At 42.2% G+C, this 26,734-nt stretch overlaps 1 protein-coding gene across 3 annotated transcripts in view; it reads left to right on the top strand.

Moving 5' to 3' along the window:
• VILL (villin like) overlaps positions 1 to 26,734 on the top strand; it is a 156,069-nt gene that overhangs the window by 121,938 nt on the left and 7,397 nt on the right. For all 3 annotated transcript variants that reach the window (XM_073581476.1, XM_073581475.1, XM_073581477.1), the window contains 8 exons: positions 2,036 to 2,173; positions 4,053 to 4,211; positions 4,438 to 4,617; positions 4,720 to 4,865; positions 5,538 to 5,682; positions 7,333 to 7,521; positions 14,149 to 14,217; positions 16,090 to 16,374. In XM_073581476.1, coding sequence (XP_073437577.1) covers positions 2,036 to 2,173; positions 4,053 to 4,211; positions 4,438 to 4,617; positions 4,720 to 4,865; positions 5,538 to 5,682; positions 7,333 to 7,521; positions 14,149 to 14,217; positions 16,090 to 16,374 — 1,311 coding nt within the window. The remainder of the gene's footprint in view (positions 1 to 2,035; positions 2,174 to 4,052; positions 4,212 to 4,437; positions 4,618 to 4,719; positions 4,866 to 5,537; positions 5,683 to 7,332; positions 7,522 to 14,148; positions 14,218 to 16,089; positions 16,375 to 26,734) is intronic.

Here is a 26,734-nt window from a genome sequence, read left to right on the forward strand (position 1 = left end):
AAATTTTCTTTGAATTCCCCTGTGCATTTTCTGCTAATTAAATGGTCCTTGGAAAGAAGCCAGAACATAATAAACGAAAGATGTAAAAATTGAGAAAATACTTATACTCACCTCTCCAGATGCTCCCTGTCCGCTGTCCGGTCTTCTGTGTCTCCATTGTGTCATATCTACAGCTCAGTGTTAACACTAGGCGAGGGTTTCCGACCATGAACAGGCCCCAGAGTTATCTATGTATGTGCAGTCACCCTCCAGGGTCTGTGCCCGAAAGTTGAGGTCTGATGTTCCCTATAGGCTTAGACATGTCCTCAAGTAGGCACCGTGGACTGCAGAGCCTAATCTTGCCTACTGTGAATCCCGATTGGGAAATGCGGTGTAACAGAGGCGTGGAGGACCAGACAGTGTGCAGGGAGCAGAGGTGGGGTCAGAAACGTGAGCGGTGAGGTGAATATGTTTTTGTTTTCTTTTTAACCTTTTTGCCAGTCCTCTACTGTTCAGCAAGATTGCGTCCTCAGCTGGCCGCCATTTTGCTGAATTTGCACAGAGTGGAATTCAAAAAATCTGCAGATTTTTGTAAAATTCTGAATCCTCAAATTTTGTCATCTCTACTTAATAATGCATATTACACACTATAAGAGATGAAGATGTATGGGATAAGGGGACACACAGTATCACACTGTGCTCATTTTTACATGTGACATTTTTAAAGACATTATACAGCTTTACATCTAATATGTTTTTTTTGTTCCACTGGATCTAAAACTACAAAACATAACAATCTGAATCAGCCTTACATCATTACAAGGTTATAGACTGATAACAAACCCTATGTAGTCTGTTCCTTTAATAGATAAGCAAATGAATGGCAATATGCTTGACAGTAGAATTGATGCTTCTAAGGCTCTTGTTTGATTAGCTGGCCTGGCGCAATGTCATCGTTAGCATGTCACGTTGGCTACTTGAAAGAAGAAGCGCAGATGATGTCACTCACATCATTTGACCACAGGTTACTGACGTGGCCGATGGACAGAGTCCTGTGAATTGATTCACACCATCTCTAATTGCCTGTTCAGATGACACAGGGTTTTTGTCTGTTACCATGTAAAAATATAGGCCTTGATCGGAGTTGTACAGAAAAAATATTTAGCATTTTGAACAGGGATGTCCGGGACTTTAACACTGATGGGCTACCCTTAGGATAAGTCTTCAATATTTGATTGGTCGGGGTATGACACCCAGGACTCGTGCTGATCATCCCTTCCCGATACCTGCAGCAGCCAGAACTACTAAGTTGCATTTTTTCAAAGCTCCATCTTCGTTATTGTGGTTGTGGACTGGTAGTCCACAACTGAGCAGTTCTGGCCACAGTTGATTGGCAGGGGTGCCAGGTGTCCCACCTCCACTGATCTGACCATGATGATCTATCCTAAGGGTAGGCCTTCAATGTTAAAGTCGCAGACAAAATCTTTTCCTACATTATTTGGCGATCTGTTCCAACTTTTATTAAAGTGTAATTGGACTAATAAAATTCTTATTGTAGGTTTAAATAGACTTTAAGGCCTCGTTTAGATAACCGTGTTTCATGTATGTGTATGCTGAGTCTTTCACAGAATGAACATATACCCATTATAGTCAGTGGGCATACTCAGACGTCTATTGGTTTGAAGACCAATTGTCAGCAAAAAAAAATGGAAACATTTTGTGAATCCAAGTCAACCATTAAAAATCACCGGGTCCATAATAAAAATGAACAGCACATGGATGTCACCCATATCTCATCAGAGTGCTCTCCTTATTTTACTGTTTCATGTATAGAAGAAGAGTGGAATTATGTTTTGTTTTGTGTATGAGAAAAACAGATGCCACACTAATGTTAAAAATGGACACTTGTTCTCCCAAAGAAAAAAATAACGTTCTCCCTTATCATTCTTTGCTCTGGTCTGTAAAATTTATGAACTTAAAATTCATTTACAGGGAATAATTCACACGAATGATCATTCTGTAAATTAGTTTAGGTTTTGTAAACTTTTTTTCATAGATTTGGAGAATTGAAAATCTGGAGCTGAAAGCAGTTGATCCAAAAACATATGGGAGATTCTATGGAGGAGATTGTTATCTGGTGCTGTACACATACATCAAATCAGGGAAACCAAATTATCTGCTGTACATGTGGCTGGTAAGTGGCAAACAAAAAAATCCCTTAGAATTAGCATCTTTTTCTTAGGACTTTGCATTTTGCTTTTCCTTTTATTATTCCTGGAAATGTATAAATACATTGACAACTCATTGTAACTGTTCCACTTTTCAAACTGTTCCACATTTTTGGTTAATTCATTTCATACTAACAACCGGATTTTTGCATTTGCGCCAATGTTTTACAGTTTTGCTCTCAATTCTTCTAAGGCTGGATTTACACTTACCGTACTTTTGCGGGACGATTTTGCGGCCCCAATAGTTTTCTACGGCCCACAAAAAAATCAGTGGCCGTGAGGGCTGTATATACGGCCGTGAACAAATATCGAGCTTGCTTGATATTTTTCACGTCATATGGACACGGCGCCCATTTAAATCAATGGGGCCGCAAAAACAAACTGGAAGCTTGTTTTTGCGGCACACCATCACTTCCAGTTTTGAGGAACGCCTTTTTTTTTCTCCAATACTATTTCCATAGTATTGGAAAAAAAAAAGGCAAACCGCAAACTTTTTTTGCGGCCCGTTATTGCGGTACACCACAATACATGCGGCGATACGGCCGCAATAACGGGCAGCAAAAAATGCGGTAATTCTAAAACCACCCTAAGTAGCAGCTATTTTGAATTCTATCTTCAACTTGTTGCTGTTTTTTTCTTTATTCGTCATTGCAGGTCTGGTTTTTGTAATCCAGATGTTTGCCATGGAGTAATTATTTGCGTATTTTTAAAAAGTTGCACAGTTTTTATGGAAAAATTCAGTGTCTCCCCGGAGTGATTTTTTTTGTACTCCAGAAATTTTTGCTCAAATGTTAGGCCATGTTCACATGTTCAGTACTTTCCATCAGTATTTGCAAGCCAAAACCAGGAGTGGGTGATACATACAGAAGTGGTGACATGTTTCTATTATACTTTTCCTCTGATTGTTCCTCTCCTGGTTTTGGTTTACAAATACTGATGTAAAATACTGACCAAGTACTGAATGTGTGAACACGGTCTTAGAGTTGCATGTGGCATTTTAAGGGATCATGTGGCTTTTGACACTAAATAGGTGAAAGATAAAAAAAAAAAACATTTTTGATTGTGTGCAAAATTGATGAACCCATTTTCAAGAATTTGACGGGAAAAAAACGACAAATACTACAAGACAAAAAAAGAAAAGTGGCTAAAAGAAACTCTAATCATGAATAGAGCCCTTTGTTGTCTTTTCCCAGAGGAATAAAGGAGAGATGGCACAATACAAAATTGTAAGAAAAGATTCTCCTGAATTGTTCTTTTATAAGAAATTCAAGAATTTACTAATTTAGACATGCAGATTGTTTAGCTCCTCTTTAAAGAGCTGTGCTGTGCTAGTAACGTATCCCCCTATATATTGTATAGGGAATACCAGTGGTTCTATCCCCTGGGACAATGAATACAGTGGATGTGTACGTCGTTGACTTGTGCTCGTTTACCACACAGCTTTTCATAACCTTGGTGTCAGTGTGCTTGTTCTGGGGCTTAATGGGACCCCAAAGGATCAATGAATTATACCCTATCAAATCCATACTTATTAACTTGGTGCAACACCTTTAATGTTCATTTAACTACATTGTTGAGTTATAAAAACAAAAAACACAAATATCCTAAAATAAAAAAAATTTAAAAAATAAACTGCAAATAATTCATAAAGGTAATAATAATAATAAGGGTATTTATTAAACATAATTTTGATCAAAATAATGTACAAGCCATCCACGTCAAGGCAACCCTTGTGGGACAGTCCTAACGCTAGTTGAGTTATACCATAGTTTGAATTGCTGGTATGATTATACATTTTAATGCTATGCTTTTCATTTCTATTAATATTTTGTTTCATACTGGCAGGGCCGCCATGCCACACAAGATGAAATCGCAGCATGCGCCTTTCATGCTGTAGAGCTGGACCGCAAATACCAAGATCAACCAGTACAAATACGGGTGACCATGGGAAAAGAGCCAAAACACTTCCAGGCCATCTTTAAAGGAAAGATGATTATCTATGAGGTAATATTGTCCTCTGTGGTGTGTTATATCCATCTCCATAGTAGTTGCTTAGAGGACTTTCAATGTCCTACTTTCAAGGGGAGGCACGAGAATGGTAATAGGACCATACAGTAGTATATTTCTATTGCACCTTCTCTTATACCTCAGTTATATGTGAACAGTGCTTGAATTCAATTACTTCCCGGTTGCTGTCTTCATATCAAGTACATTTTGATTGGTGTAATAGGGAGGAACCAGTCGCAGTGGAAATACAGAACCAGAGCCAGCAGTCCGACTGTTCCAGGTCAGGGGAACTGATGAATACAACACGAAGGCCACCGAGGTCCCGGCCAGAGCTGCTTCTCTGAATTCCAATGATGTATTTGTACTGAAGAAGGACAACGTGTGCTACCTGTGGTGTGGAAAGGTCAGCATAGACTTCACTTTCCACAGATGTAACCAGCGAGCTTTTAGCTTGGTTATATGGTCACAGTTTTTCAGAACTTTGTAACTGTAAATTATTCCTCAGGGCTGCAGTGGAGATGAGAGGGAAATGGCAAAGACAGTGGCAAATATTATCTCCAACAAAGACAAGCAAACCATCTTGGAGGGTCAAGAGCCTGCTGAATTCTGGGTGGCTCTGGGTGGAAAATCATCATATGCCAGCGATAAGAGGTAGGTGCAATTAGATTACTGTATATGTAAAGAAGTATTTTGAAAACATAACATTGGGTAACAAGTGGCTATTGGCTGATGGTTTCAGTCCCCGGCTTCATCCAAAAGTTAAAAGAACAAAATAGACTCAGAGTTTCACTGTAGTACCCCACATGGAATAACCAAATATATGAAGCTATGTCCAGTGCTGTAGCTGATCTCCAATTATTTTCAAGGATTAATATTCCTCCAATAGTTGTCCCTGTTTTCACACTATAAGCATTGTAAATGTAGAAATATGTTAAGTTTCTAAAATGTTTTAAAGGCTATGTTCATTTAATGTTTATTTACTTCCTAAATGCAAAGTTAAGCAAATATGTAAATAGTTTTATTTAAAAATGTTCCCATACAGAAAAAAAAAAAAATATTTATGTGAAGGAATCAATAAGGAAATAATAAATTATTATTATTCATTTTTATAGCGCCATCAAATGCAACATATTGGGTTTTTTTTCTTTTGCTTTTTCACTTTCTATTTTTTTTATATTGTTTTTTTTCTTCCAAAATCGAATAGGAACATTTTAAAAATATTTTGAAGCTGTAACAAATAATTACAGATCTAAATTACCGCTCTACTTTATGAATTGCTATTAAATGGTCTTTTCTAAGTTTGATCTGTAATATTCTGTACAGATTCCAGGAGACCGCAGTGCAGTACAAGCCCCGACTCTTTGAATGCTCCAATCAAACTGGTCGTTTCATTATGACGGAAGTGGTTGATTTTGACCAGAGTGACCTCGATGAAGATGATGTGATGTTGCTTGATACTTGGGAAGAGGTATGTGATATCTGACAGGGCAGAAAGTAACAAAGAAATTATTATAAATGCTAAAACCAAAGCAACCAGCATAGGAATTCTTTTAAAAACAGATGTGCCCACTGTTAACTTTCCTTATATTATGTTATAATAGACAATTTACCAAAATAATAAAAAATCTAAATATTGACATGACATGTCAGATAGCATTTGTCAGATGTAAACTTCTTTTGCATGTGTGTCTAACATATTGTGCCATGCATCTCAGGATATGTTGTGTTTTGCTTCTTTATAAATATCTTTTCTACAAACTAGATATTTCCTATAGTTGGTAGGTGAGCATGGCCATTATAAGTAGATAGACTGTCATTTTGGTCACAGTCTAGTGCTTAGGTTACAGGTTAGAATCCAGGTCGGTAGCTGATCAGGGGTTGTTTAATAATGACCTGTTTAGGCAGGGCGACTGCACTTCTATTATTGTGTGTCCTTAGGCTACAAGTCTAAGTCTGCACGCTGTTAGGATTCTCCGATGCCCTTGCAGGAAGCGAGAGGTCATGTGACCACAAAAATTTAATTTCCATACTTCCATCCACATTCTAACTAGACTGTGTCAGGCCTCATTCAATACACTTGCATTGAGCGAGGTCACACATGTCTAGTCGACATGCGACTACATGTATGCAAATCACATACTTGCGGTCACGGGTCTGCCATCCCAGCACCGGCACCGAAGAATCCTCACAGTGCGTAGCCATATGCAGAATGACTGCAGACTTGTAGCCAAAGGCCGGCCAACCCCTCTAATACAAATTTTCTGTGTGGAAAGAACATCATATTATCGGTAGCACTTGTCCTATTTACGTGCTGCCGAGAACAAAGATTTTTAAGACTGCATTTTCTTCATTAATTGGGTATCTGCCAGCCTGTTCTGATGGGTCAACAATCAGGAACACTTGTTCCTTGATTCGTAGCCTGTCTAAATGGGGCTTTAGGGAATAGTGTCCATAGAAGGACAAAACAAGGCTCACCAGCCAGAACCTGGCGATGTCTGAGCTTCACTATTGATCAAAGTCCATGACAGAATTAAAGATTATTTGATTTATCTCTCATTTGTCTCCCAGTATAATATTAGAATGAGGTTTCTAAACCAGAAATTGGCAATCTGTAAAAGACCTGTGCAGCATATCATAACTTCTGTCATACCTACCCCTGCAGATGTTCCTCACCTGTCACCTTACAATTTGAGAAGCTCTGATATAAAAATACAAACAAGATTACAGAAGTGTTACCCGGTACATAGCACGTACATGTAACAAGTACATGTACACAGGGCATCACTGTAGGGTGCAGGGGTTGCAGATGCTCCTCAGCCCTGGAGCCTAGAGGAGACCAAAAATCTCTTCAGCCCAAAGAAGACGAATACTATTAAAGACCCGTGATAGTTGGGGTCCCATTTGAGATTTCTATTAGGGCTCACAAACTTCAAGTTTCACCACTTCATGTAAAGATAGGAAAAGTAACTCAATCTAACTAAGAGCACCAACAGGCTTTACTATCAGCTCCAATAGGAATTTTGTCAAGTTCTTCACATTCTGGAGATTACTAGAACAGACTAAAAATGTCTTTTTACATTTGACCTTAAAAGTATTTCTTTCTTATTGTTTACTTCAGCTTTTCCTTTGGATTGGCAAGTCAGCAAATGAGTATGAGAAGAATGAATCCATTAACTCTACAAAGGAATACCTGAAATCTCATCCCGCCGGCCGAGACTTATCAACTCCATTAGTTATAGTAAAGCAAGGTCATGAGCCTCCTACCTTCACCGGCTGGTTCAGTGCTTGGGATTCTCACAAATGGAGTGTAAGATCAGTCTCTCTACAGTTGTAGATTGTATCTGATGTTAAATCATTGGCTTTATTCAATTGATAAGATACTAAAGGTGCTTTGACTTTCAGTAAATTTTGTTTAAGGTTGATATGAATGCAGGCTTAAGGTACTGTCACACTAAGCGATATCGCTAGCAACATCGCAATAACTTGTGACATTATAGCGATATTGCTAGCGATATCGCTATGTCTGATACTTACCTCTGACCGCTCCCCCGCTGGTTATCGCTGATCGCGCGAGAACGTCCTGGACTGTTTCTCGTCGTCAGCTTCCTGCGGCGCTTCCTGTGGAGAGACGAGCGTGGAGCCGGGCGGGAGGACGTCAGGATCGCCTAGTGTGACACGTAAGTAGCGACCCCCGTCCCCAGCGATGTCGCTGGTGAGGTCTGCCTGTGTGGCAGCTCACTAGCGACCACTTAGCGATGTACCAGCGATCCTGACCGCGTCATATCGCTGGTCGGGATCGCTGGTACATCGCTAAGTGTGACAGTACCTTTAGGATCGAATATATAAAGACACCAGACAGTGAACGCTATGAATGGCCCTAGAAAAGTACTAGGATTTAGTACTGGCTTAGAGGAATGCAGGGATCAATTCATCAAAGCTTTTATACCAAAATTCTGGTGTAAAAAAGGTTTGAAAGATCACAACATTTGGGCACAATGTGAGGCTGCCCTGAGGTTTTGCAACTTTTGGCAATCTCAAGCCATTTTACACCAGCTCCGAAAAAGTGGGCAGAGAAGGGGCAAGATAGAGGCATGGCAACCTCACTCATCAAATTTGGAAACTGGAGTAAGATTTGTGGTGAGGCACAAATGGAGGTGCAGGACACATTTAAGACGCTCCTGACTCATTAAGAAGCATGTGCCTCTTAATGACTCGGGGGTGTCTGACTCCAGCACACCTCCTCATCAAGACCTGGGTAAAAAACGCCGGTCTTGATGAACTGGATTCATTGTATGTATCCTAGAAACAATATGGTGTTCAATAGTGCTTCTATCATTAAAGTGAAAGGATCAAGAAGAGAACTAGAGCAATCTCTGGTGGGTTCACAGTCTGGCGCAATAATGAGGCCCAGCCACAATAGCGACCACAGACTATAATACAATCTAAAGCTACATTTGGAGCAGAACATATGCCATCACGGTTTAGATTAGATTTTATGTAGTTGTACAGTCAGGGACATATCTATAATAGGTGTAGGGGTTGTAGTTGTACCCGTGCCCTGGTGTCATGGGCATAACGTGACAGAAAAGGGCCAGAACATCGCAGCGTCTGGTAACACAAAATCCTGCACTTATTAGAACTGCTTCACCAACCTAACAACCCTTTCATGACCGGAGCTTTTTTCGGTTTTGCGCTTTCGTTTTTCGCTACCCTCCTTCCTAGAGCCATAACTTTTTTACTTTTTCCATCTGTATGGCCATGTGAGGGCTTATTTTTTGCGGGATGAGTGGTACTTTTAAACGAAACCATTGGTTTTACCATGCCGTGTATTAGAAAATGGGAAAAAAAATTTGAAATGCGGTGAAATTGCAAAAAAAGTGCAATCCCACACTTGTTTTTTGTTTGGCTTTTTTGCTAGGTTCACTACATGCTAAGAGTAAACAGATGAACGACAGACTAGGCACACAAATCACCACATTAACAGATGGAGCTATTTATCTGAAGTATTGCGGTATATGTTTCAGTAAAAAACTGAGGTGCTTGCATGAAAAAACATGAATATTTCAATGTGAAATGAAGTGAAGATGGCTATAAGGTGCAATGATACACTGCGCTGCTGTAGGTATACTTCAAGGAAATGTATTGGTGCCTACGCGTTTCCTGAGCTGTCCCAGCTCACTTCATCAGGGCATGATACAAGCAAATGAAATGCAGGAGTTTATATACAATCCAATGTGGGAAAAAAAAAAAAAAAGGGGGCAGGACAAGAAACTTTCCTTGAATTATACCTACAGCAGCGCAGTGTATCATTGCACCTTATAGCCATCTTCACTTACAAGTCCTTGGACCCTGTGCAGACTGCAGCAGCTGTTTCATGCGTTTGTAGGTGTTGTGACCGAAGTTTCACAACCCTATCAGGTGAGTCTCTCCTTGCCTCACCATTACAATTGTGTTTTAAAGGTTTCACACAGTGGATGCGCCCTGTTTTGTTTCTTTTAATGTGAAATGAAGAAAGAAGAAATATGCAGCACTCACCAATATAGCTGAAAAAATGTGCGTCTTTATTTCACATGAATTCCATCAATGGATATGTGGACATGCACTACGTTTTTTTGCGCAAAAAAATGTACACCAAGCTGCTCCACCACGTCAAGGTAACCCCTATCGAAGCAGTCCCTAGCTAATGTATTGAAAACCTGAACATGTGAACAGTGTCTAATATGAACAGGATTCAGACAGGACGCTCAATAGTATGGGCTTGTGGTCTGAGACAGCTCTTATGTGCACGTCACACAAGAGAGGGGTGGGGTCTCCCAAACCATGCTAAGCAAGGAAAAAACAGATTAAAAACACACATGTGACATGCACACATGTGAACACGTCGATCAGACAATGCTCACACCACCCACTAACTGAGATACAAGAAAACACAGAATGACAGATTTGCAAAAATACTCTGCAATAAAAAATGGCAGTAATCAGCAAGTGCTGGATAACAAATACAGGGTATTTAAGCTGCTCCACCACGTCAAGGTAACCCCTATCGAAGTAGTCCCTATCTAATGTATTGAAAACCTGAACATGTGAACAGTGTCTAATATGAACAGGATTCAGACAGGCCGCTCCCTAGTATGGGCTTGTGGTCTGAGACAGCTCTTATGTGCACGTCACACAAGAGAGGGTGGGGTCTCCCAAACCATGCTAAGCAAGGAAAAAACAGATTAAAAACACACATGTGACATGCACACATGTGAACACGTCGATCAGACAATGCTCACACCACCCACTAACTGAGATACAACAAGAAAACACAGAATGACAGATTTGCAAAAATACTCTGCAATAAAAAATGGCAGTAATCAGCAAGTGCTGGATAACAAATACAGGGTATTTAAGCTGCTCCACCACGTCAAGGTAACCCCTATCGAAGTAGTCCCTATCTAATGTATTGAAAACCTGAAAATGTGAACAGTGTCTAATACGAACAGGATTCAGACAGGCCGCTCCCTAGTATGGGCTTGTGGTCTGAGACAGCTCTTATGTGCACGTCACACAAGAGAGGGGTGGGGTCTCCCAAACCATGCTAAGCAAGGAAAAAAACGGATTAAAAACACACATGTGACATGCACACATGTGAACACTTCAATCAGACAATGCTCACACCACCCACTAACTGAGATACAGCAAGAAAATACAGAATGACAGATTTGCAAAAATACTCTGCAATAAAAAATGGCAGTAATCATCAAGTGCTGGATAACAAATACAGGGTATTTAGTCGATACTTTTTTTGCGCAAAAAAATGTACACCAAGCTGCTTCACCATGTCAAGGTAACCCCTATCGAAGCAGTCCCTATCTAATGTATTGAAAACCTGAACATGTGAACAGTGTCTAATATGAATATGAATTACTTTTTATTTTCACTGCTCTGCGTTATAAACTTCTGTGAATAACTTGGGGGTTCAAAGTGCTCACCACACATCTAGATTAGTTCCTTGGGTGATCTAGTTTCCAAAATGGGGTCACTTGTGGGGGGTTTCCACTGTTTAGGCACATCAGGGGCTCTGCAAATGTAACATGATGCCCGCAGACCATTCCATCAAGTCGGCATTTCAAAAAGTCACTACTTCCCTTCCGAGCCCCCGACGTGTGCCTAAACAGTGGTTCCCCCCAAATATGGAGTACCAGCGTACTCAGGACAAACTGGACAGCAACTTTAGTGGTCCAATTTCTCCTGTTACCCTTGTAAAATAAAAAATTGCGACTTAAAAAATCATTTTTAGAGGAAAAAAATGATTTTTTATTTTCACGGCTCTGCGTTTTAAACTTCTGTGAAGCACTTGGGGGTTCAAAGTGCTCACCACACATGTAGATAAGTTCCTTCGGGGGTCTAGTTTCCAAAATGGGGTCACTTGTGGGGCAGCTCCAATGTTTAGGCACTCAGGGGCTCTCCAAACGCGACATGGTGTCCGCTAACGATTGGAGCTAATTTTCCATTCAAAAAGTCAAATGGCGTTCCTTCCCTTCCAGGCCCTGCCGTGCGACCAAACAATGGTTTATGACCACATATGAGGCATCGGTGTACTCAGGAAAAATTGCCCAACAAATTTTAGGATCTATTTTACCATGTTGCCCATGTGAAAATAAAAAGATTGAGGCTAAAAGAAAATTTTTGTGAAAAAGTACTTCTTTTTTAAGGATCAACTTGTGAAGCACCTGGGGGTTCAAAGTTCCCACTATGCATCTATATAAGTTCCCTGGGGGGTCTAGTTTCCAAAATGAGGTCACTTGTGGTGGAGCTCCAATGTTTAGGCACACAGGAACTCTCCAAACGCGACATGGCAACCGCTAAATATTCCAGCATATTTTCCATTCAAAAAGTCAAATGGCGCTCCTTCCCTTCTGAGCCCTGCCGTGTGCCCAAACAGTGGTTTATGACCACATAAGAGGTATCGGTGTACTCAGGAGAAATTTCCCAACAAATTTTAGGATCCATTTTATCCTGTTACCCATGTGAAAATAAAAAAAGTGATGCTAAAAGAAAATTTTTGTTGGAAAAATTTAAAATGTCCATTTTTTCCTTACATGTTGCTTTAGTCCCTGTGAAGCACCTGAAGGGTTAATAATCTTCTTGAATGTAGTTTTGAGTAGCTTGAGGGGTGCAGTTTTTAGAATGGTGTCACTTTTGGGTATTTTCTACCATATAGACCCCTCAAAGTGACTTCAAATGTGAGATGGTCCCTAAGAAAAAATGGTTTTGTAAATTTTGTTGTAAAAATGAGAAATCGCTGGTCAACTTTTAACCCTTATAACTTCCTAACAAAAAAAAATTTTGCTTCCAAAATTGTGCTGATGTAAAGTAGACATGTGGTAAATGTTATCTATGAACTATTTTGTGTCACATAACTCTCTGGTTTATCAGAATAAAAATTCAAAATTTGAAAATTGTGAAATCTTCAAAATTTTCACCAAATTTCCATTTTTTTCATAAATAAACGCAACAATTATCGACCTAAATTTACCACTAACATGAAACCCAATATGTTATGAAAAAACATTCTCAGAATCGCTAGGATGCATTGAAGCGTTCCTGAGTTATTACCTCATAAAGGGACACTGGTCAGAACTGCAAAAAATGGCCAGGTCATTAAGGTCAAAATAGGCTGGGTCATGAAGGGGTTAATAGCCGTGGGTGAATTGCGATTCCACCCGCAGCTATTGCGGGCACATGTCAGCTGTTCAAAACAGCTGACATGTCCCTGGAAAGATGTCCCGCCGGAGCCCACATCAAAAGGAGGGAGTCCAACATCGGCGTACTATTGCGTCCGATGTTGGAAAGGGGTTAAACAGTGCAGGTTTTCCTTGCTCTGTCACTGCAGGGGTTAATCAGTTCATTTGATCTCCTTGAGCTCTCCATTCTGAATTGCCTCAGCTGTTCTGTTTGCCACTCCCCTCCCCTATATGTGCTTGCCACAAGTTCATTCTGCCTGGTTTGAAGTTTGGATAGTTTGTTCTAGAAATTGCTGCGTGGATTTAGTTTGAGTGCTTATCCTTATCCACGCCTGGATTTGGCTACCTATCCCTCCCCTGTGTTACACTCTGTTGTTTTGTCTGATTGTAGTTTTCTTCCTTGTCTGTCTAGTTAGTGTAATCCTATACATTTCAGCCTCACACCTTACTGTGTGGGAGAGGGACAGATAAGGGCTAAGATAGGAGCTTAGCAAGGTGTGTGGCCTTGGCATCTCCACCTTCCGAAGTAATCTGGAGAGCAGGGATAAACTAGGACGCCACCCTAGTTCAAGGGATCAGTTAAGTACCCACAGTCCGTAGTCAATGTGACACATCTGGAGCATATGGAGACTAAAAGTCCCCTGTTGGAAATTTTGAATTAAGCCCCATGGTGGAAAATCTAAATCATTTATCTAGCAAGCACAAGGTAATCTAGTCCAAAACAGACTCTAAGGCCACATTCACACATCCATTATGCACGTCCGTGTGCAATGACTTTGAACTTCAGTGTTCCATCTGTTACTTGATTCATTGCTAAGTGTCAGTGAATGCAAAAGTTAAAAATTGAGAAGAGAAAAACAAGCAACAAGGGTGCAAAATGAAGTAATAACAGATGACACATAGCACTAATAATAAATGTAAAATTGGGAGCTACCATAGGCTGGGCTCTTTATATGGAGAGAAGGAAAAGTAGTCAAAACAACAGCTATAATTTATTATTCTAATTGATGGTATGTGATCGGGGAAATGTAACCCAACACCTTCACCATTTGTCAATAAGAATATTAAGAAAGTAAGTGTGACACAAGTGGCAATAGTTAATGAAAAAAGTAGTAGTAAATCCTATAAAAACATACAAATACTGTATATTAGTTCACCTTAGCTACTTTCTAATTGAAATGGAAATGTTCTTTTACCAACAGTCTGACTTATCCTATGAAGACATGAAGAAGAACCTGGGTGAGGTCTCCGCTATTTCCCAGATCAGTGTGGTAAGTCTCCTGGATTGTCTTCCCAGATGAGGCATTAGGCCATGTCAAAGCGTAAATGCTGCATTTTTCCCCGCTGCGTTTAATACTGTAGTTCAAGCAAAGTGAATGTTAGGCCAGAGTCACACTGGCGAATAAAACGGACGAATGCAATGCGATAAAAAATCGCATTGCATTCGAACCCATGTTATTCTATGGGGCAGCTCCCATCATGCGATTTTTTTTTATCGCATCCGATCCTCTGACCGAGACAATCGCAGCATGCTGCGATTGTCACCGATTTTCGGATCGGATTCGACAATGCATGTCTATGGGGCGAGAAAAAATGGGATTGCAAACGGACCCGATGTGTGAGTTGCGATAAAAATCGCACCAAGAGCCGGCAATTTTTTTTCCTAAATACAGTAAAATCAGTGTCCAGTTAAATAAAGCAACGAATTAATAGATATAGACACATTAAATAAATACTGTATATATATTTTATACATGTTATAGAGACACATTAATATATATATTTCTAGTTCATACAGTTCTTAATTGCAGAATAGCAAATGAACCCCTACAAGCCCAAAATTTAACCCACAAGCCCTCATATAATTAATAGTGATAGACATAAAAAAAAAACCATGAAATGGTTAACTATATGTAAACCATGTGTCATTTCATGTCGGGCAGGAGAATGTTAGACAAAAGCCGGCTAATGTGTCAGCGGCTATTCTGCAATTAAGAACTGTATGAACTAGAAATATATATATTAATGTGTCTCTATAACATGTATAATATATATATATTTATTTAATGTGTCTATATCTATTAATTAGTTTGTGTGGGGAAACCTGTCATTAGGCTCCATTATATGTCCATTTTGCTATCCTGCGAGAAAATCTCGCCAGACGGATGTCAAAAGGATGCTTACATGCGATTAAAATCGCATCAATGAAGATAAATCGCATCGAAAACACATCACTGGTTAAGATACCTTTGTGCGATTTCAGACCGTTAAAATGGGACCGATTTTTTATTCGTTGTGTGTGACTCCAGCCTAATACTCATACCCATGGTGAGCTTAAAGACGCTGTGTAACTGTACATTAAATGCAATAATCAGGATATAATGCTATTTAATTTTTTTATGTGAATACCTGCAGAAAAAATCCATGGCATTAAAGTTTCTGAAGGAGTTCTTGCCCTGACTTATTAAAATCGGCGATTTTCTTAACGGTCTTGAGGAGTGAGTGTGGTGAAGTCAGATGCTCCTCATTCATGAAGAAGTGTCCGCCTTGTCTTCATGAATCTGCAGCGTCTGACAATGGAGGGCACCTCTGTACCCCACGCCAGAAATCTTACTCCAGACAGGTCTTGGAGTGAGATCTTTGGTGTCCCTATGAATTAGGTGAGCTATGTTGTCATGTCCCAAATCCCCCCATTTTGGCAGAGCTGAGAGAAACTGGCATAAAAGCTCATTTTTCAACAACGTTTTTGCAGCTTTTCAAAGCTTTTATATCACTTTTATATCATAAAAATAAATCAAGGCCTGTGTGTTTTAATCATGTTTTTGCGGGGGAGTGTGAATTGACAGTCTACTAGCGTCTTAAATTTAGAAAAAAAAGCGATATAAATGAATTAATAAATTCATCTAAAGAAATAAATTAAATACCAGTTATACAGACTTTTTTCCCCATAATACTATATGTCATTGTGTATAGTTACTTCTGCTCTATAACATGTTGCCTGCAGTTCAGACACCATGTTTAACGTGGCGGGTTCCTTATAAAATGTTCAGCACTACCTTGTGTGCATTATTTTCCTAATAGAAATCCAGTCCTTCTATGGAATCTATATTTATATTGTATTAATTTAACTCTTACCCTTTTAGGACTTACAAAACACAAATCTGAAAGGCACAAATCAGTTTGTTTCCCCAACGAAGACAGAGAACAACAACATAAATGTTCCTACTTATCAGTCACATACCAATGGAGACCTACCGCAGAGCAACAGTAATCATGGCAATACCAATGGAAATCAAGCACCAAGCCAGAAGCCCCCTAAAGTAGAAATAGTAACTCCGAGCAGTGGAAATCAAGTCTTTGATAAGAGTCTGCTTCTTAACAAAAATGCAGAAGATTTACCTGATGGTGTAGATCCGACCAAAAAAGAGGTAAGCAGTGTGTCATAAAGTTAAGCAAGCAGCTCACCCTATATTGGGCAACAGTGCCATAGCATGGGGCTCAGGCTAGTGATTTTTCGCATGCACCATAGTCTATTGGGGCGCAAAAATTTTCCAACCCGCTGTCATGATTAGGACATGGTTAATGTCCTGTTCTCACAGGGTTAACTTTTGCCGGCCTCTCTTTGGATCTGGGAGGGGTATTTATACTCACTCCAAACTAGCATTCTCTGTCAGTTATACTGCTGTTCTGGTGTGTCTGACCCCTGGTGTGCGTGTACTCTGCGTTGTTTGTTTGCTTCCCATGTATGACCCGGCTTGTTCCTTCACTCTGTACTCCGTCTCTCATTTTGGTACCATTGTGTTTTCTGGTTCTGACCTCCTGGCTTGGCTATCGTTACTCCGTTACAGTTTACCCCTATTGTACCGTCTAATGCCCATTCTGGTTTTCTGATCTATTGCTACGTCCTGACTATCCATTCTATCTAATCCTTTGGTACTGTATTGCTATCTCGTGCTTTGACCTCGACTTGATCTGGTTTCTGTCTCTGTCTATGCCCCTTGGTAACATTGTCCTGTAGTTACCTTTCTAGAAGTTTCCCTGCAGCTCCTAGCTCCGTGGAGCTTAGGCCACGCCCCCAGCAGTCACGTGATTCAGGTCCTGGAGCATGCATTGTCACCACTGCTGCCCGCTCCGCAAGTATCTTTGTGCACAGTCTTTGTACTCAGGACACGTGCTCTGGCTCAGTGAGCAAGTGCAGTGCGGTGTTCCTGACATTATAACTGACTGTTTCAGTTTTTTTTTCCTCTGAAGAAATAAAAAAAAAGTGTGTTATCCTCATGGATCCCATATAAGCCTTGGCTGATCAGGTCAAGCACCTGACCCAAATGTTCCATAAACTCAATGTGGAACAGCGCACGATGGCCCATACCCAGCAACAGTTGGTGGTTACTGTGCAGGGGGCTGTCGATGCTGGGGCTTCTAGTTCTGGGGGTAGGGATGTGTCATTAGCGTCCCCCGAATCTCCGGTCAAATTGCCCGACCCTTTCTCAGGGGATAAAAAAGAGTTCAGGTCTTTCAGAGAAGAATGCAAGCTTTTTTTTCCTCTAAGGCCCCACTCCTCCGGGGATGAGTTCCAGAGGGAGGGGGTCATTATTTTCCCTACATCGGGGGGCTCCGCAAGCATGGGCTTTCTCTCTGTCTTCCTCTGCTCCTGAACGTATGTCAGTGAACTTGTTCTTTGAGGCTCTGGGGCACATCTATGATGAGCCTGATAGAGTGCGTCTGGCTGAGGATATTGTTATGAGTTCATTTTCTCCTTCATAATAATAATAATAAATTTTATTTCTATAGCGCCGACATATTCCGCAGCACTTTACATTTCAGAGGGGATTTGTACAGACAATAGACATTACAGCATAACAATCACATACAGTAGATTATAACAAGTAACAAGAGGAGTGAGGGCCCTGCTCGCAAGCTTACAGTCTATGAGGAAAGAGGGAGACACGAAAGGTGGGTGGTAACAGTTGCTCTGATTGTATGGACCAGCCATAATGTTAAGTGTGTAACAGTACAGACACAGAGGGCTAATGGATGCATAAAGCATGTGGGAACATGATGCTGGGAACCTGGTTATGGTAAAACTTTTGGCTGTGCCACACAGGGATAGGTTAGGTTAATGTGTTGAGGCGATAGGCCAGTCTGAATAAATGCGTTTTCAGGACACGCTTAAAATTGTGGGGATTGGGGACTAATCGTATTGACCTGGGAAGTGCATTCCAAAGAATTGGCGCTGCACGTGTAAAGTCTTGGAGACGGGAGTGGGAGGTTCTGACTATTGAGGATGCTAACATCAGGTCATCAGCAGAACGGAGGGTGCGGGTAGGGTGGTATACTGAAACAAGGGAGGAGATGTAGGGTGGTGCTGAGCCATGGAGGGCTTTGTGGGTGAGGGTAATAAGTTTATACTGAATTCTGGAGTGGATGGGTAGCCAGTGTAATGACTGGCACAAGGTAGAGGCATCGGTGTAACGATTGGCGAGGAATATGATCCTGGCTGAGGGAGACCGATTAGAAGAGAGTTACAATAGTCGAGACGAGAATGAATAAGAGAAACAGTAAGAGTTTTTGCAGAGTCAAAAGTAAGAAAAGGTCGAATTCTAGAAATGTTTTTGAGGTGCAGATGACAAGAGCGAGCCAGTGATCGAATGTGGGGGGCAAAGGAAAGCTCGGAATCAAGTATGACCCCAAGACAGCGGGCATGTTGCTGGGGAGTAATAGTGGAACCACACACAGAAATAGCAATGTCTGGTATAGGTACATTAGTAGAGAGAGGAAACACCAGGAGTTCAGTCTTTGACAGGTTCAGTTTCAGATATAGTGAGGACATGATATTAGACACAGCGTTTAGACAATCGCCAGTGTTTTCTAGAAAGGCTGGCGTGATGTCAGGAGAAGAAGCGTATAATTGGGTGTCATCAGCATAGAGATGGTACTGGAAACCAAATCTACTGATTGTTTGACCAATAGGGGCAGTGTACAAGGAGAAGAGGAGGGGGCCTAGAACCGATCCTTGAGGAACCCCAACAGTAAGGGGAAGGTGAGAGGAGGAGGAACCGGCAAAAGAAACAGTAAAGGAGCGGTCGGAGAGATAGGAGGAGAACCAGGAGAGAACGGTGTCCTTGAGGCCAATGGAATGGAGCATAGTGAGGAGGAGCTGATGATCCACAGTGTCGAATGCTGCAGAGAGATCCAAGAGAATTAGCATGGAGTAATGACCATTTGATTTAGCTGTTAGCAGATCATTAGAGACTTTAGTGAGGGCAGTTTCAGTGGAGTGTAAGAGCGGAAACCGGATTGGAGAGGGTCGAGAACAGAGTTTTCTGAGAGATAGCGGATAAGACAGGAGTGGACCAGGTGTTCCAGGAGTTTAGAGATGAAGGGAAAATTAGAGACAGGTCTATAGTTAGCGGCACAGTTTTGGTCGAGGGATGGTTTTTTAAGTAGTGGATGTATGATGGCATGCTTAAATGAGGAGGGAAAAATACCAGAAGAGAGAGAGAGAGAGGTTAAATATTTTAGTTAGGTGAGGGGTGACAGCAGGGGAAAGGGACTGGAGGAGATGTGACGGAAATGGGTCACTGGTGCAAGTAGTTGGGCAAGAAGATGCAAGGAGCCTGCTTACTTCTTCTGTGACTGGTTCAAAATCAGAGAGTGAGTTAGATGCAGTGGGGGAGGGAGGACAGTGCATGGTATGAGGGGATTTGGAGATAATTTCCTGTCGGATCTGGTCAATTTTTTCTTTGAAGTAATTGGCCAGATCGTCAGCTCGGAGCTCCGTGGTTGGGGCCTGTACTCTTGGATTGAGTAGAGAATGAAAAGTGTCAAAGAGACGTTTCGGGTTATTGGACAGTGAGGTGATGAGGGTGTTGAAATAGGTTTGTTTGGAGAGGTGAAGGGCAGTGTTGTATGTTCTAAGCATAAACTTAAAATGGATGAAATCTTTGTGTAGATTGGATTTTCTCCACAGACGTTCGGCGCACCTGGAGCACCGCTGCAGGAAACGTGTTTGCACCGTGTGCCAGGGTTGTCGCCGTCTGTGTTGTGGTGTTCTATTTATAGGGGGTGCAAATTCATCCAGGGCACTTTGAAGTGTTTCATTGTAATGCTTCTTCACCTCTGATGTCTGATGAACTCCCTCTGCTGGTGAAAATAGGTAGTGAAATTGATCTGGATGGGAAGAACCTGTCATCTGAACAGGTGGAGTGTGATTGGACATCCGGAATTTCTGAGGGGATATAAGGCAGCCGACGCCCTGCAAAGTTACTGGTGATCCTTTCTGCTCTGAGCTCTGGCATCCAGTTTAGTTCCTGTCTACTAAAAGCTAAGTTTTTGCTCTGCTATTTTTCCATGAGATTTTGTCTGTTTACTTAGTGATTGTGTTCAGCCTTTCCTGGTTGGGACGGGCTGAAATCCATTTTTTGTCTCTGATCAGTTGATCTCTTTGCTCTGTCTTCAGAATATACCTGAGTGCTGATGTAGTGATTTAGAAATCTAGTGACTTCAGGGCCTTTTCTATCAGACGTGTTGGACATTATTTTTGGCAGGGTTTTTAGAGTGATTGCAGCCAGCATCTTTTCTGTCCTTTCCTATCTAGTTAGTTGGGCCCCATCATTTGCTCAGCCTGTCTTTCTGTCTGTGTTTGTGTTTTCATTTGTTTTTCACCGACAATACATGTTGGGGGCTATCTATTGCTTTGGGGTCTGCTCTGGGGCAGTTTAGATTTCCCCTTTCTTTCTTTAGGCTTATGTAGCTCTCCGGCTGTGACGAGGGGTCTAGGGCACCGTAAGGAACCCCCCACGGCTACTGTTAGTTGTAGTGAATAGGATCAGGGGTCTGCAATCCGCTAGCAACCAACCTCTCCGGTTTTCTGGACTTAGCTTATGTTTTTGTTTTTTCCTCCTCCGGTGACTCATTCATAACAGGATATGGTAATGAGTGTGACACAGGGGAGGCTGTTATGAATGAGTCACCGGAGGAGGAAAAAAATCCTCCAAAATCTAGAAAGAAACTGAACTCCTCTGTCAGATACAATGTTCTCAGGGATACCGTGCAAGCGAACCACCTGTTGCAAAAGCAAGGGCACCAACTCTGAGGAAGATGGCAACTTAGGGAGTGGTACAAGATGGACCATCTTAGAGAATCTATCACAAATCACCCAAATAACAGTCATTCTCTTAGAGACAGGCATATCAGAGATAAAATCCATTGAAATATGGGTCCATGGCCTCCTGGGCACCGGCAAAGGCATCAACAACCCACTAGAGCGAAAACAAGGTTTAGACCGGGAGCAAGTCCCATAGGACTGCACAAAATTCCTGACATCACGAGACAAGGCGGGCCACCAAAAAGACCGACTCACCAAATCTCTAGTACCAAAAATACCTGGATGACCAGCCAATGCGGAGCAATGAACTTCAGACATTACTCTCTTCCTCCACTGGTCAGGAACATACAATTTTCCAATGGGACAACGCTCAGGTTTGTCCTCCTGAAACTCTTCCAGAGCATGTCTCAAATCGGGCGAGATGGCAGAAAGAACTACCCCCTCACCTAAGATGGCAGCATGCTTGGTCACAATAGGAGAATCAGCAAAGAAACTCCTAGAGAGGGCGTCTGCCTTGACATTCTTAGTGCCCGGAAGAAAAGAGACCACAAAATCAAAACGTGTGAAAAACAAGGCCCACCTAGCCGGTCTAGGATTCAAGCGTCTGGCTGACTCCAGGTAAATCAAATTCTTGTGGTCAGTAAGGACCACGACTTGATGTTTAGCTCCCTCCAACCAATGTCTCCACTCCCCAAATGCCCATTTCATGGATAACAGTTCCCGATTCCCCACATCATAGTTACGTTCGGATGGGGAGAACTTTCAGGAAAAGAAAGCACAGGGATTCATTTTAGATGTTACAGGATCTTTTTGGGACAAAACAGCTCCTGCACCAATCTCAGAAGCGTCCACCTCTACCTGAAACGGGAGTGAGACATCAGGTTGCCGCAAAACCGGAGCAGAAGTGAACCTTCGCTTCAGCTCCTGAAAGGAAGAAACAGCCTCCGGAGACCAATTCAGCACATCAGCACCCTTCTTAATCAAATCAGTCAATGGTTTGGCAATACCAGAAAAATTAGCTATAAATTTACGATAAAAATTAGCAAAACCCAAAAACTCCTGGAGGGCCTTCAAAGAAGTGGGCTGAACCCAATCATAAATGGCCTGTACCTTGGCTGGGTCCATTTCAATAGTTGACGGAGACAAAATAAATCCCAAAAATGAAATCCTCTGTACCCCAAAAAGGCATTTCGATCCCTTGACATACAGGGAATTCTCCCTAAAAATCCGGAACACAGTCCGAACATGTTCCACATGAGAGTCCCAATCCTTGGAAAAGATCAAAATATCATCCAGATAGATGATCAAAAATTTATCCACAAAGTCTCGGAAAATATCATTCATGAAGCACTGGAAGACAGAAGGGGCATTAGTGAGCCCAAAAGGCATCACCAGGTACTCAAAATGTCCCTCCGGAGTATTAAACGCCATCTTCCATTCATCCCCATGCTTAATGCGAATAAGATTATTCGCCCCCTGAGGTCAAGCTTGGTAAACCAGCAAGCACCTTTAACTCTGGAGAATAGATCAGAAATCAGGGGTAACGAATACTGATATTTAATAGTAATTTTGTTGAGGGAACGATAGTCAATACAAGGCCTTAATGAACCATCTTTCTTGGCCACGAAAAAAAACCCAGCACCTAAGGGTGAAGAGGATGGTCTAATATGACCCTTCTCCAACGACTCCTTAATATAGGATCGCATAGCCTCGTGCTCGGGTACAGATAAATTGAAAAGTCGACCCTTGGGAAATTTACACCCAGGGCTCAGCTCAATTGCACATAACTCCTATGAGGAGGCAAAGACGCAGACTCATTCTCACTAAATACATCATAAAAATCAGCCAAATAGTCAGGAACATCATGCGACTGGGGAGAGGTGGAGAAAACAGGAGCGTCACTAAGGGCACACCGACAACCCCAACTCACCACAGACAAAGATTTCCAATCCAAAACTGGATTATGGATTTGCAACCAGGGAAACCCCAGAACAATGGTATCATGCAAATAATGCAGCACCAAAAATCTGCAATTTTCTTGATGGTCTGGGGCGACCCGCATTACCACCTGGGTCCAAAACTGAGGTTTATTCTTCGTCAAAGGAGTAGCATCAATACCCCTCAAAGGGATAGGTGTCCGCAGAGGTGTCATAGGAAACCCACAACGTTTAGCAAAATCCAAGTCCATCAGGTTCAGAGCTGCTCCCGAATCCACAAAAGCCTTAGCGGAAAATGTGGACAGGGAGCAGATCAGAGTAATTGCCAGAAGAAACTTAGGTTGAACACCACCCACAGCAAATGTGTGTGCAAAATGTTTCTCTTGTTTAGGGCAGACAGAAATAATATAAGAGGCATCTCCACAAAAAAACACAGCTTATTACGCCTTCTGAACTCCTGACGTTGCGCCCTAGACAAAACACTATCACATTGCATAGGTTCAGACATTTGTTCAACAGGTGGCAACACCTCTCGTGCAGTTTTGTGTTCACGCAAACGCCGATCAACCTGAATGGCTAATGACATAGAATCGTCAAGACCAGAGAGAACAGGAAATCCCACCATAGTATCTTTTACGGTTTCTGACAAACCCTTCCGAAAGAGCTGCCAAGGCACCATCATTCCAGGTAGTAAGGACCGCCCACTTTTGGAGTTTTTGACAGTACAACTCTGCAGAATCCTGACCCTGGCTCAATGCCAACAGGGCCTTTTCAGCCTGATCAATAACATTAGGTTCATCATACAACAACCCCAAGGCTTGAAAAAATGCATTCACATTAGTTAGAATAGGATCATCAGGTTTCAAAGAAAATGCCCAATCCTGGGGATCGCCGCGCAGCAAAGAGATGACAATTTTAACCTGCTGCGCGGAGCTCCCCGATGAGTTAGGCTTCAAGGCAAAAAATAATTTACAATTATTCTTAAAATTAAAAAATTTAGACCGATCCCCAAAAACACATGTGGAGTAGGGATCTTTGGTTCAGCAGCATGTGAATGAGCAAGATAGGTGGAAATTCCCTGCTCTTCAGCAGTGAGCTGCTCCACACGATCAGACAATTGCTTAATCTCCATTGAGAAAAAATTCCCCCTACGGCCTCAGAGAAATAGAGGAAAAAATATACACAAAAAAAAAAATTCTGACACTTTTTTTTTTTTTTTTACAATTCTCTCCTGCTATTGAGTACCCTAGAATCTGCGGTATGGCTGGTGATTCTGTTATGAATGAGTCACCGGAGGAGGAAAAAACAAAAACACAAGCTAAGTCCAGAAAACCGGAGAGGTTGGTTGCTAGCGGATTGCAGACCCCTGATCCTATTCACCACAACTAACAGTAGCCATGGGGGGTTCCTTACGGTGCCCTAGACCCCTCGTCACAGCCGGAGAGCTAAATAAGCCTAAAGAAATAAAGGGGAAATCTAAACTGCCCCAGAGCAGACCCCAAAGCAATAGACAGCCCCCAACATGTATTGTCGGTGAAAAACAGATGAAAACACAAACAGACAGAAAGACAGGCTGAGCAAACGATGGGGCCCAAATAACTAGATAGGAAAGGACAGAAAAGATGCTGGCTGCAATCCGCAAAAAAACCCTGCCAAAAACAATGTCCAACACGTCTGATAGAAAAGGCCCTGAAGTCACTAGACTTCAAAATCACTATATCAGCACTCAGGTATATTCTGAAGACAGAGCAAAGAGATCAACTGATCAGAGACAAAAATGGAGTTCAGCCCATCCCAACCAGGGCAGGCTGAACACAAACACTAAGTATACAGACAAAATCTCATGGAAAAATAGCAGAGCAAAAACTTAGCTTTTAGTAGACAGGAACTAAACTGGATGCCGGAGCTCAGAGCAGAAAGGATCACCAGCAACCCTGCAAGGGCGTCGGCTGCCTTATATCCACTCAGAAATTCCAGATATCCAATCACACTCCACCTGTTCAGATGACAGGTTCTTCCCATCCAGATCAATTTCACTACCTCCTTTCACCAGCAGAGGGAGTTCATCAGACATCAGAGGTGAAGGAGAAAATGAACTCATAACAGGAGGCACTTTGCTGAATGGTTCTGCTCAGAGTTTAGACGTTGGACCGCCGAAGTATACTGGAATGACGCTGCCCTGAGGGGGTTGTTTCACAGGTGCCTTTCTGACCGTCTGCAGGACGCTCTGGCATTACATCCGCCTCCTGATACCCTGGAGGACGCCATGATGCAGGCGGTCCGTATGGACCGGAGACTCCGTGCTAGAGGAATGATGCAACAAGAGTCTCCCTTGTACCCCAAATTGTGTGACACTGCACCTGTATCTGAGCCCATGAAGGTTGGGTCAGTCTTGGTTAAGGAGAAAGAGAGAAGGCACCATAGAGACAACCTACTATGCTTTTAAAGTGGAGCCTCTGGACATTTGAAAAGGAATTGCCCCTCCTGCCCTTCTTTAGAGAAACCATCAGAGAAACGACTGAGTCTGGGCAACAATCGAGGAGGTTGTCCAGACTCCCAGGTACATTTTTTCTCACATACAAAAATGGTGCTCCAGGTTGAATTGGAAATTGGTGGTGGTCCTGTTATGACCACCGCCTTTGTTGACTGTGGTTCCTCCATTAATCTGATTGATGCCCAAGTTGTGACTCTTAATAATGGGTCGCCCTCGCACACCCAGGGCAGCTGGGTTACTCAGTACCGGGCCGGTGTCAAGGCGGGAATGTGTCACAGCAGCAGCGACCATGGCCGTGGGCCTGGGCGCCCAATATCAATGGCGGTGATGTTAATGGTGTTAGCGTTTATATGAATAGTTTGTGACGCCACCCGTGGTGTTTGGCAAGTGAGGTGTTGGCCAACGCTGCATGCAGATCCGCTGGGACTGATGGTGTGATGCAGCAGAGATGGTATAGCTCCCCACAGGTGGAGCTGTAGTCCCAGGGCAGTGTAGGTGTAATGGACGAGGAGATGTAGTACAAAAACTTGGCACTCAAAAGAAAAATTGATTTGACAGTTCCTTTATTGTAAAAGGCATCCAGTTAAATATACTTCTTTTACTTCTTTAAACGTTTTCGGTCATACAATTGACCTTCATCAGAAACAGAATTTTTTCACAGTTGGTTTTAACTGGGTATATTCATTAATAATGTGGAGAAACAGACGTCTGGGAAGCAGCAGCTACTGAGGATGAAAGGACACCATTCATGTGGGAAATCACCAGACCCACGGGTTTGACACCTTGGGTTATACAGGGAACGGTAGATCCAATGATTGGGGTGGGTGTCCAGAAATTTGTACTATAATATATTCAGGAAACTATCCTGTATTGTTTGTGACAGGCATGAATGTCCACAACTGGGTGCTGTGATTCTCCAAATGGTCTGTCCTGCCCAGGGAGGCAAGTGTGTCACAGGGAGAGTGAATGCGCTGTTCAGGAGAAGCACTGAGGGTGCAGAGGAATAGCGCTTGGTCTGTGGCTGGACGCATGTGCTGCTGGTATGAGAGACGCGTGTTCCTGACACCTGCATTGTGATCGAGGCCTTCCGGTGCGCAGTGAGAGCCCACCTGGAGCTACATAAGTAGAACAACAGGCAGAATGAGTTTGTCATTGGCTGCGTCTCGGTGTACTGATGTGAGCCTTGTTATTTCCGTCGCTACCTATGCAGAGCACAGCAGTTGATGTCAAACTCATCTCCGCTGCTGTGC

This window comes from Dendrobates tinctorius, unplaced genomic scaffold (genome assembly GCF_039654945.1).
Source record: "Dendrobates tinctorius isolate UK_male_01 unplaced genomic scaffold, ASM3965494v1 ptg000070l, whole genome shotgun sequence".
NCBI lineage: Eukaryota > Metazoa > Chordata > Amphibia > Anura > Dendrobatidae > Dendrobates > Dendrobates tinctorius.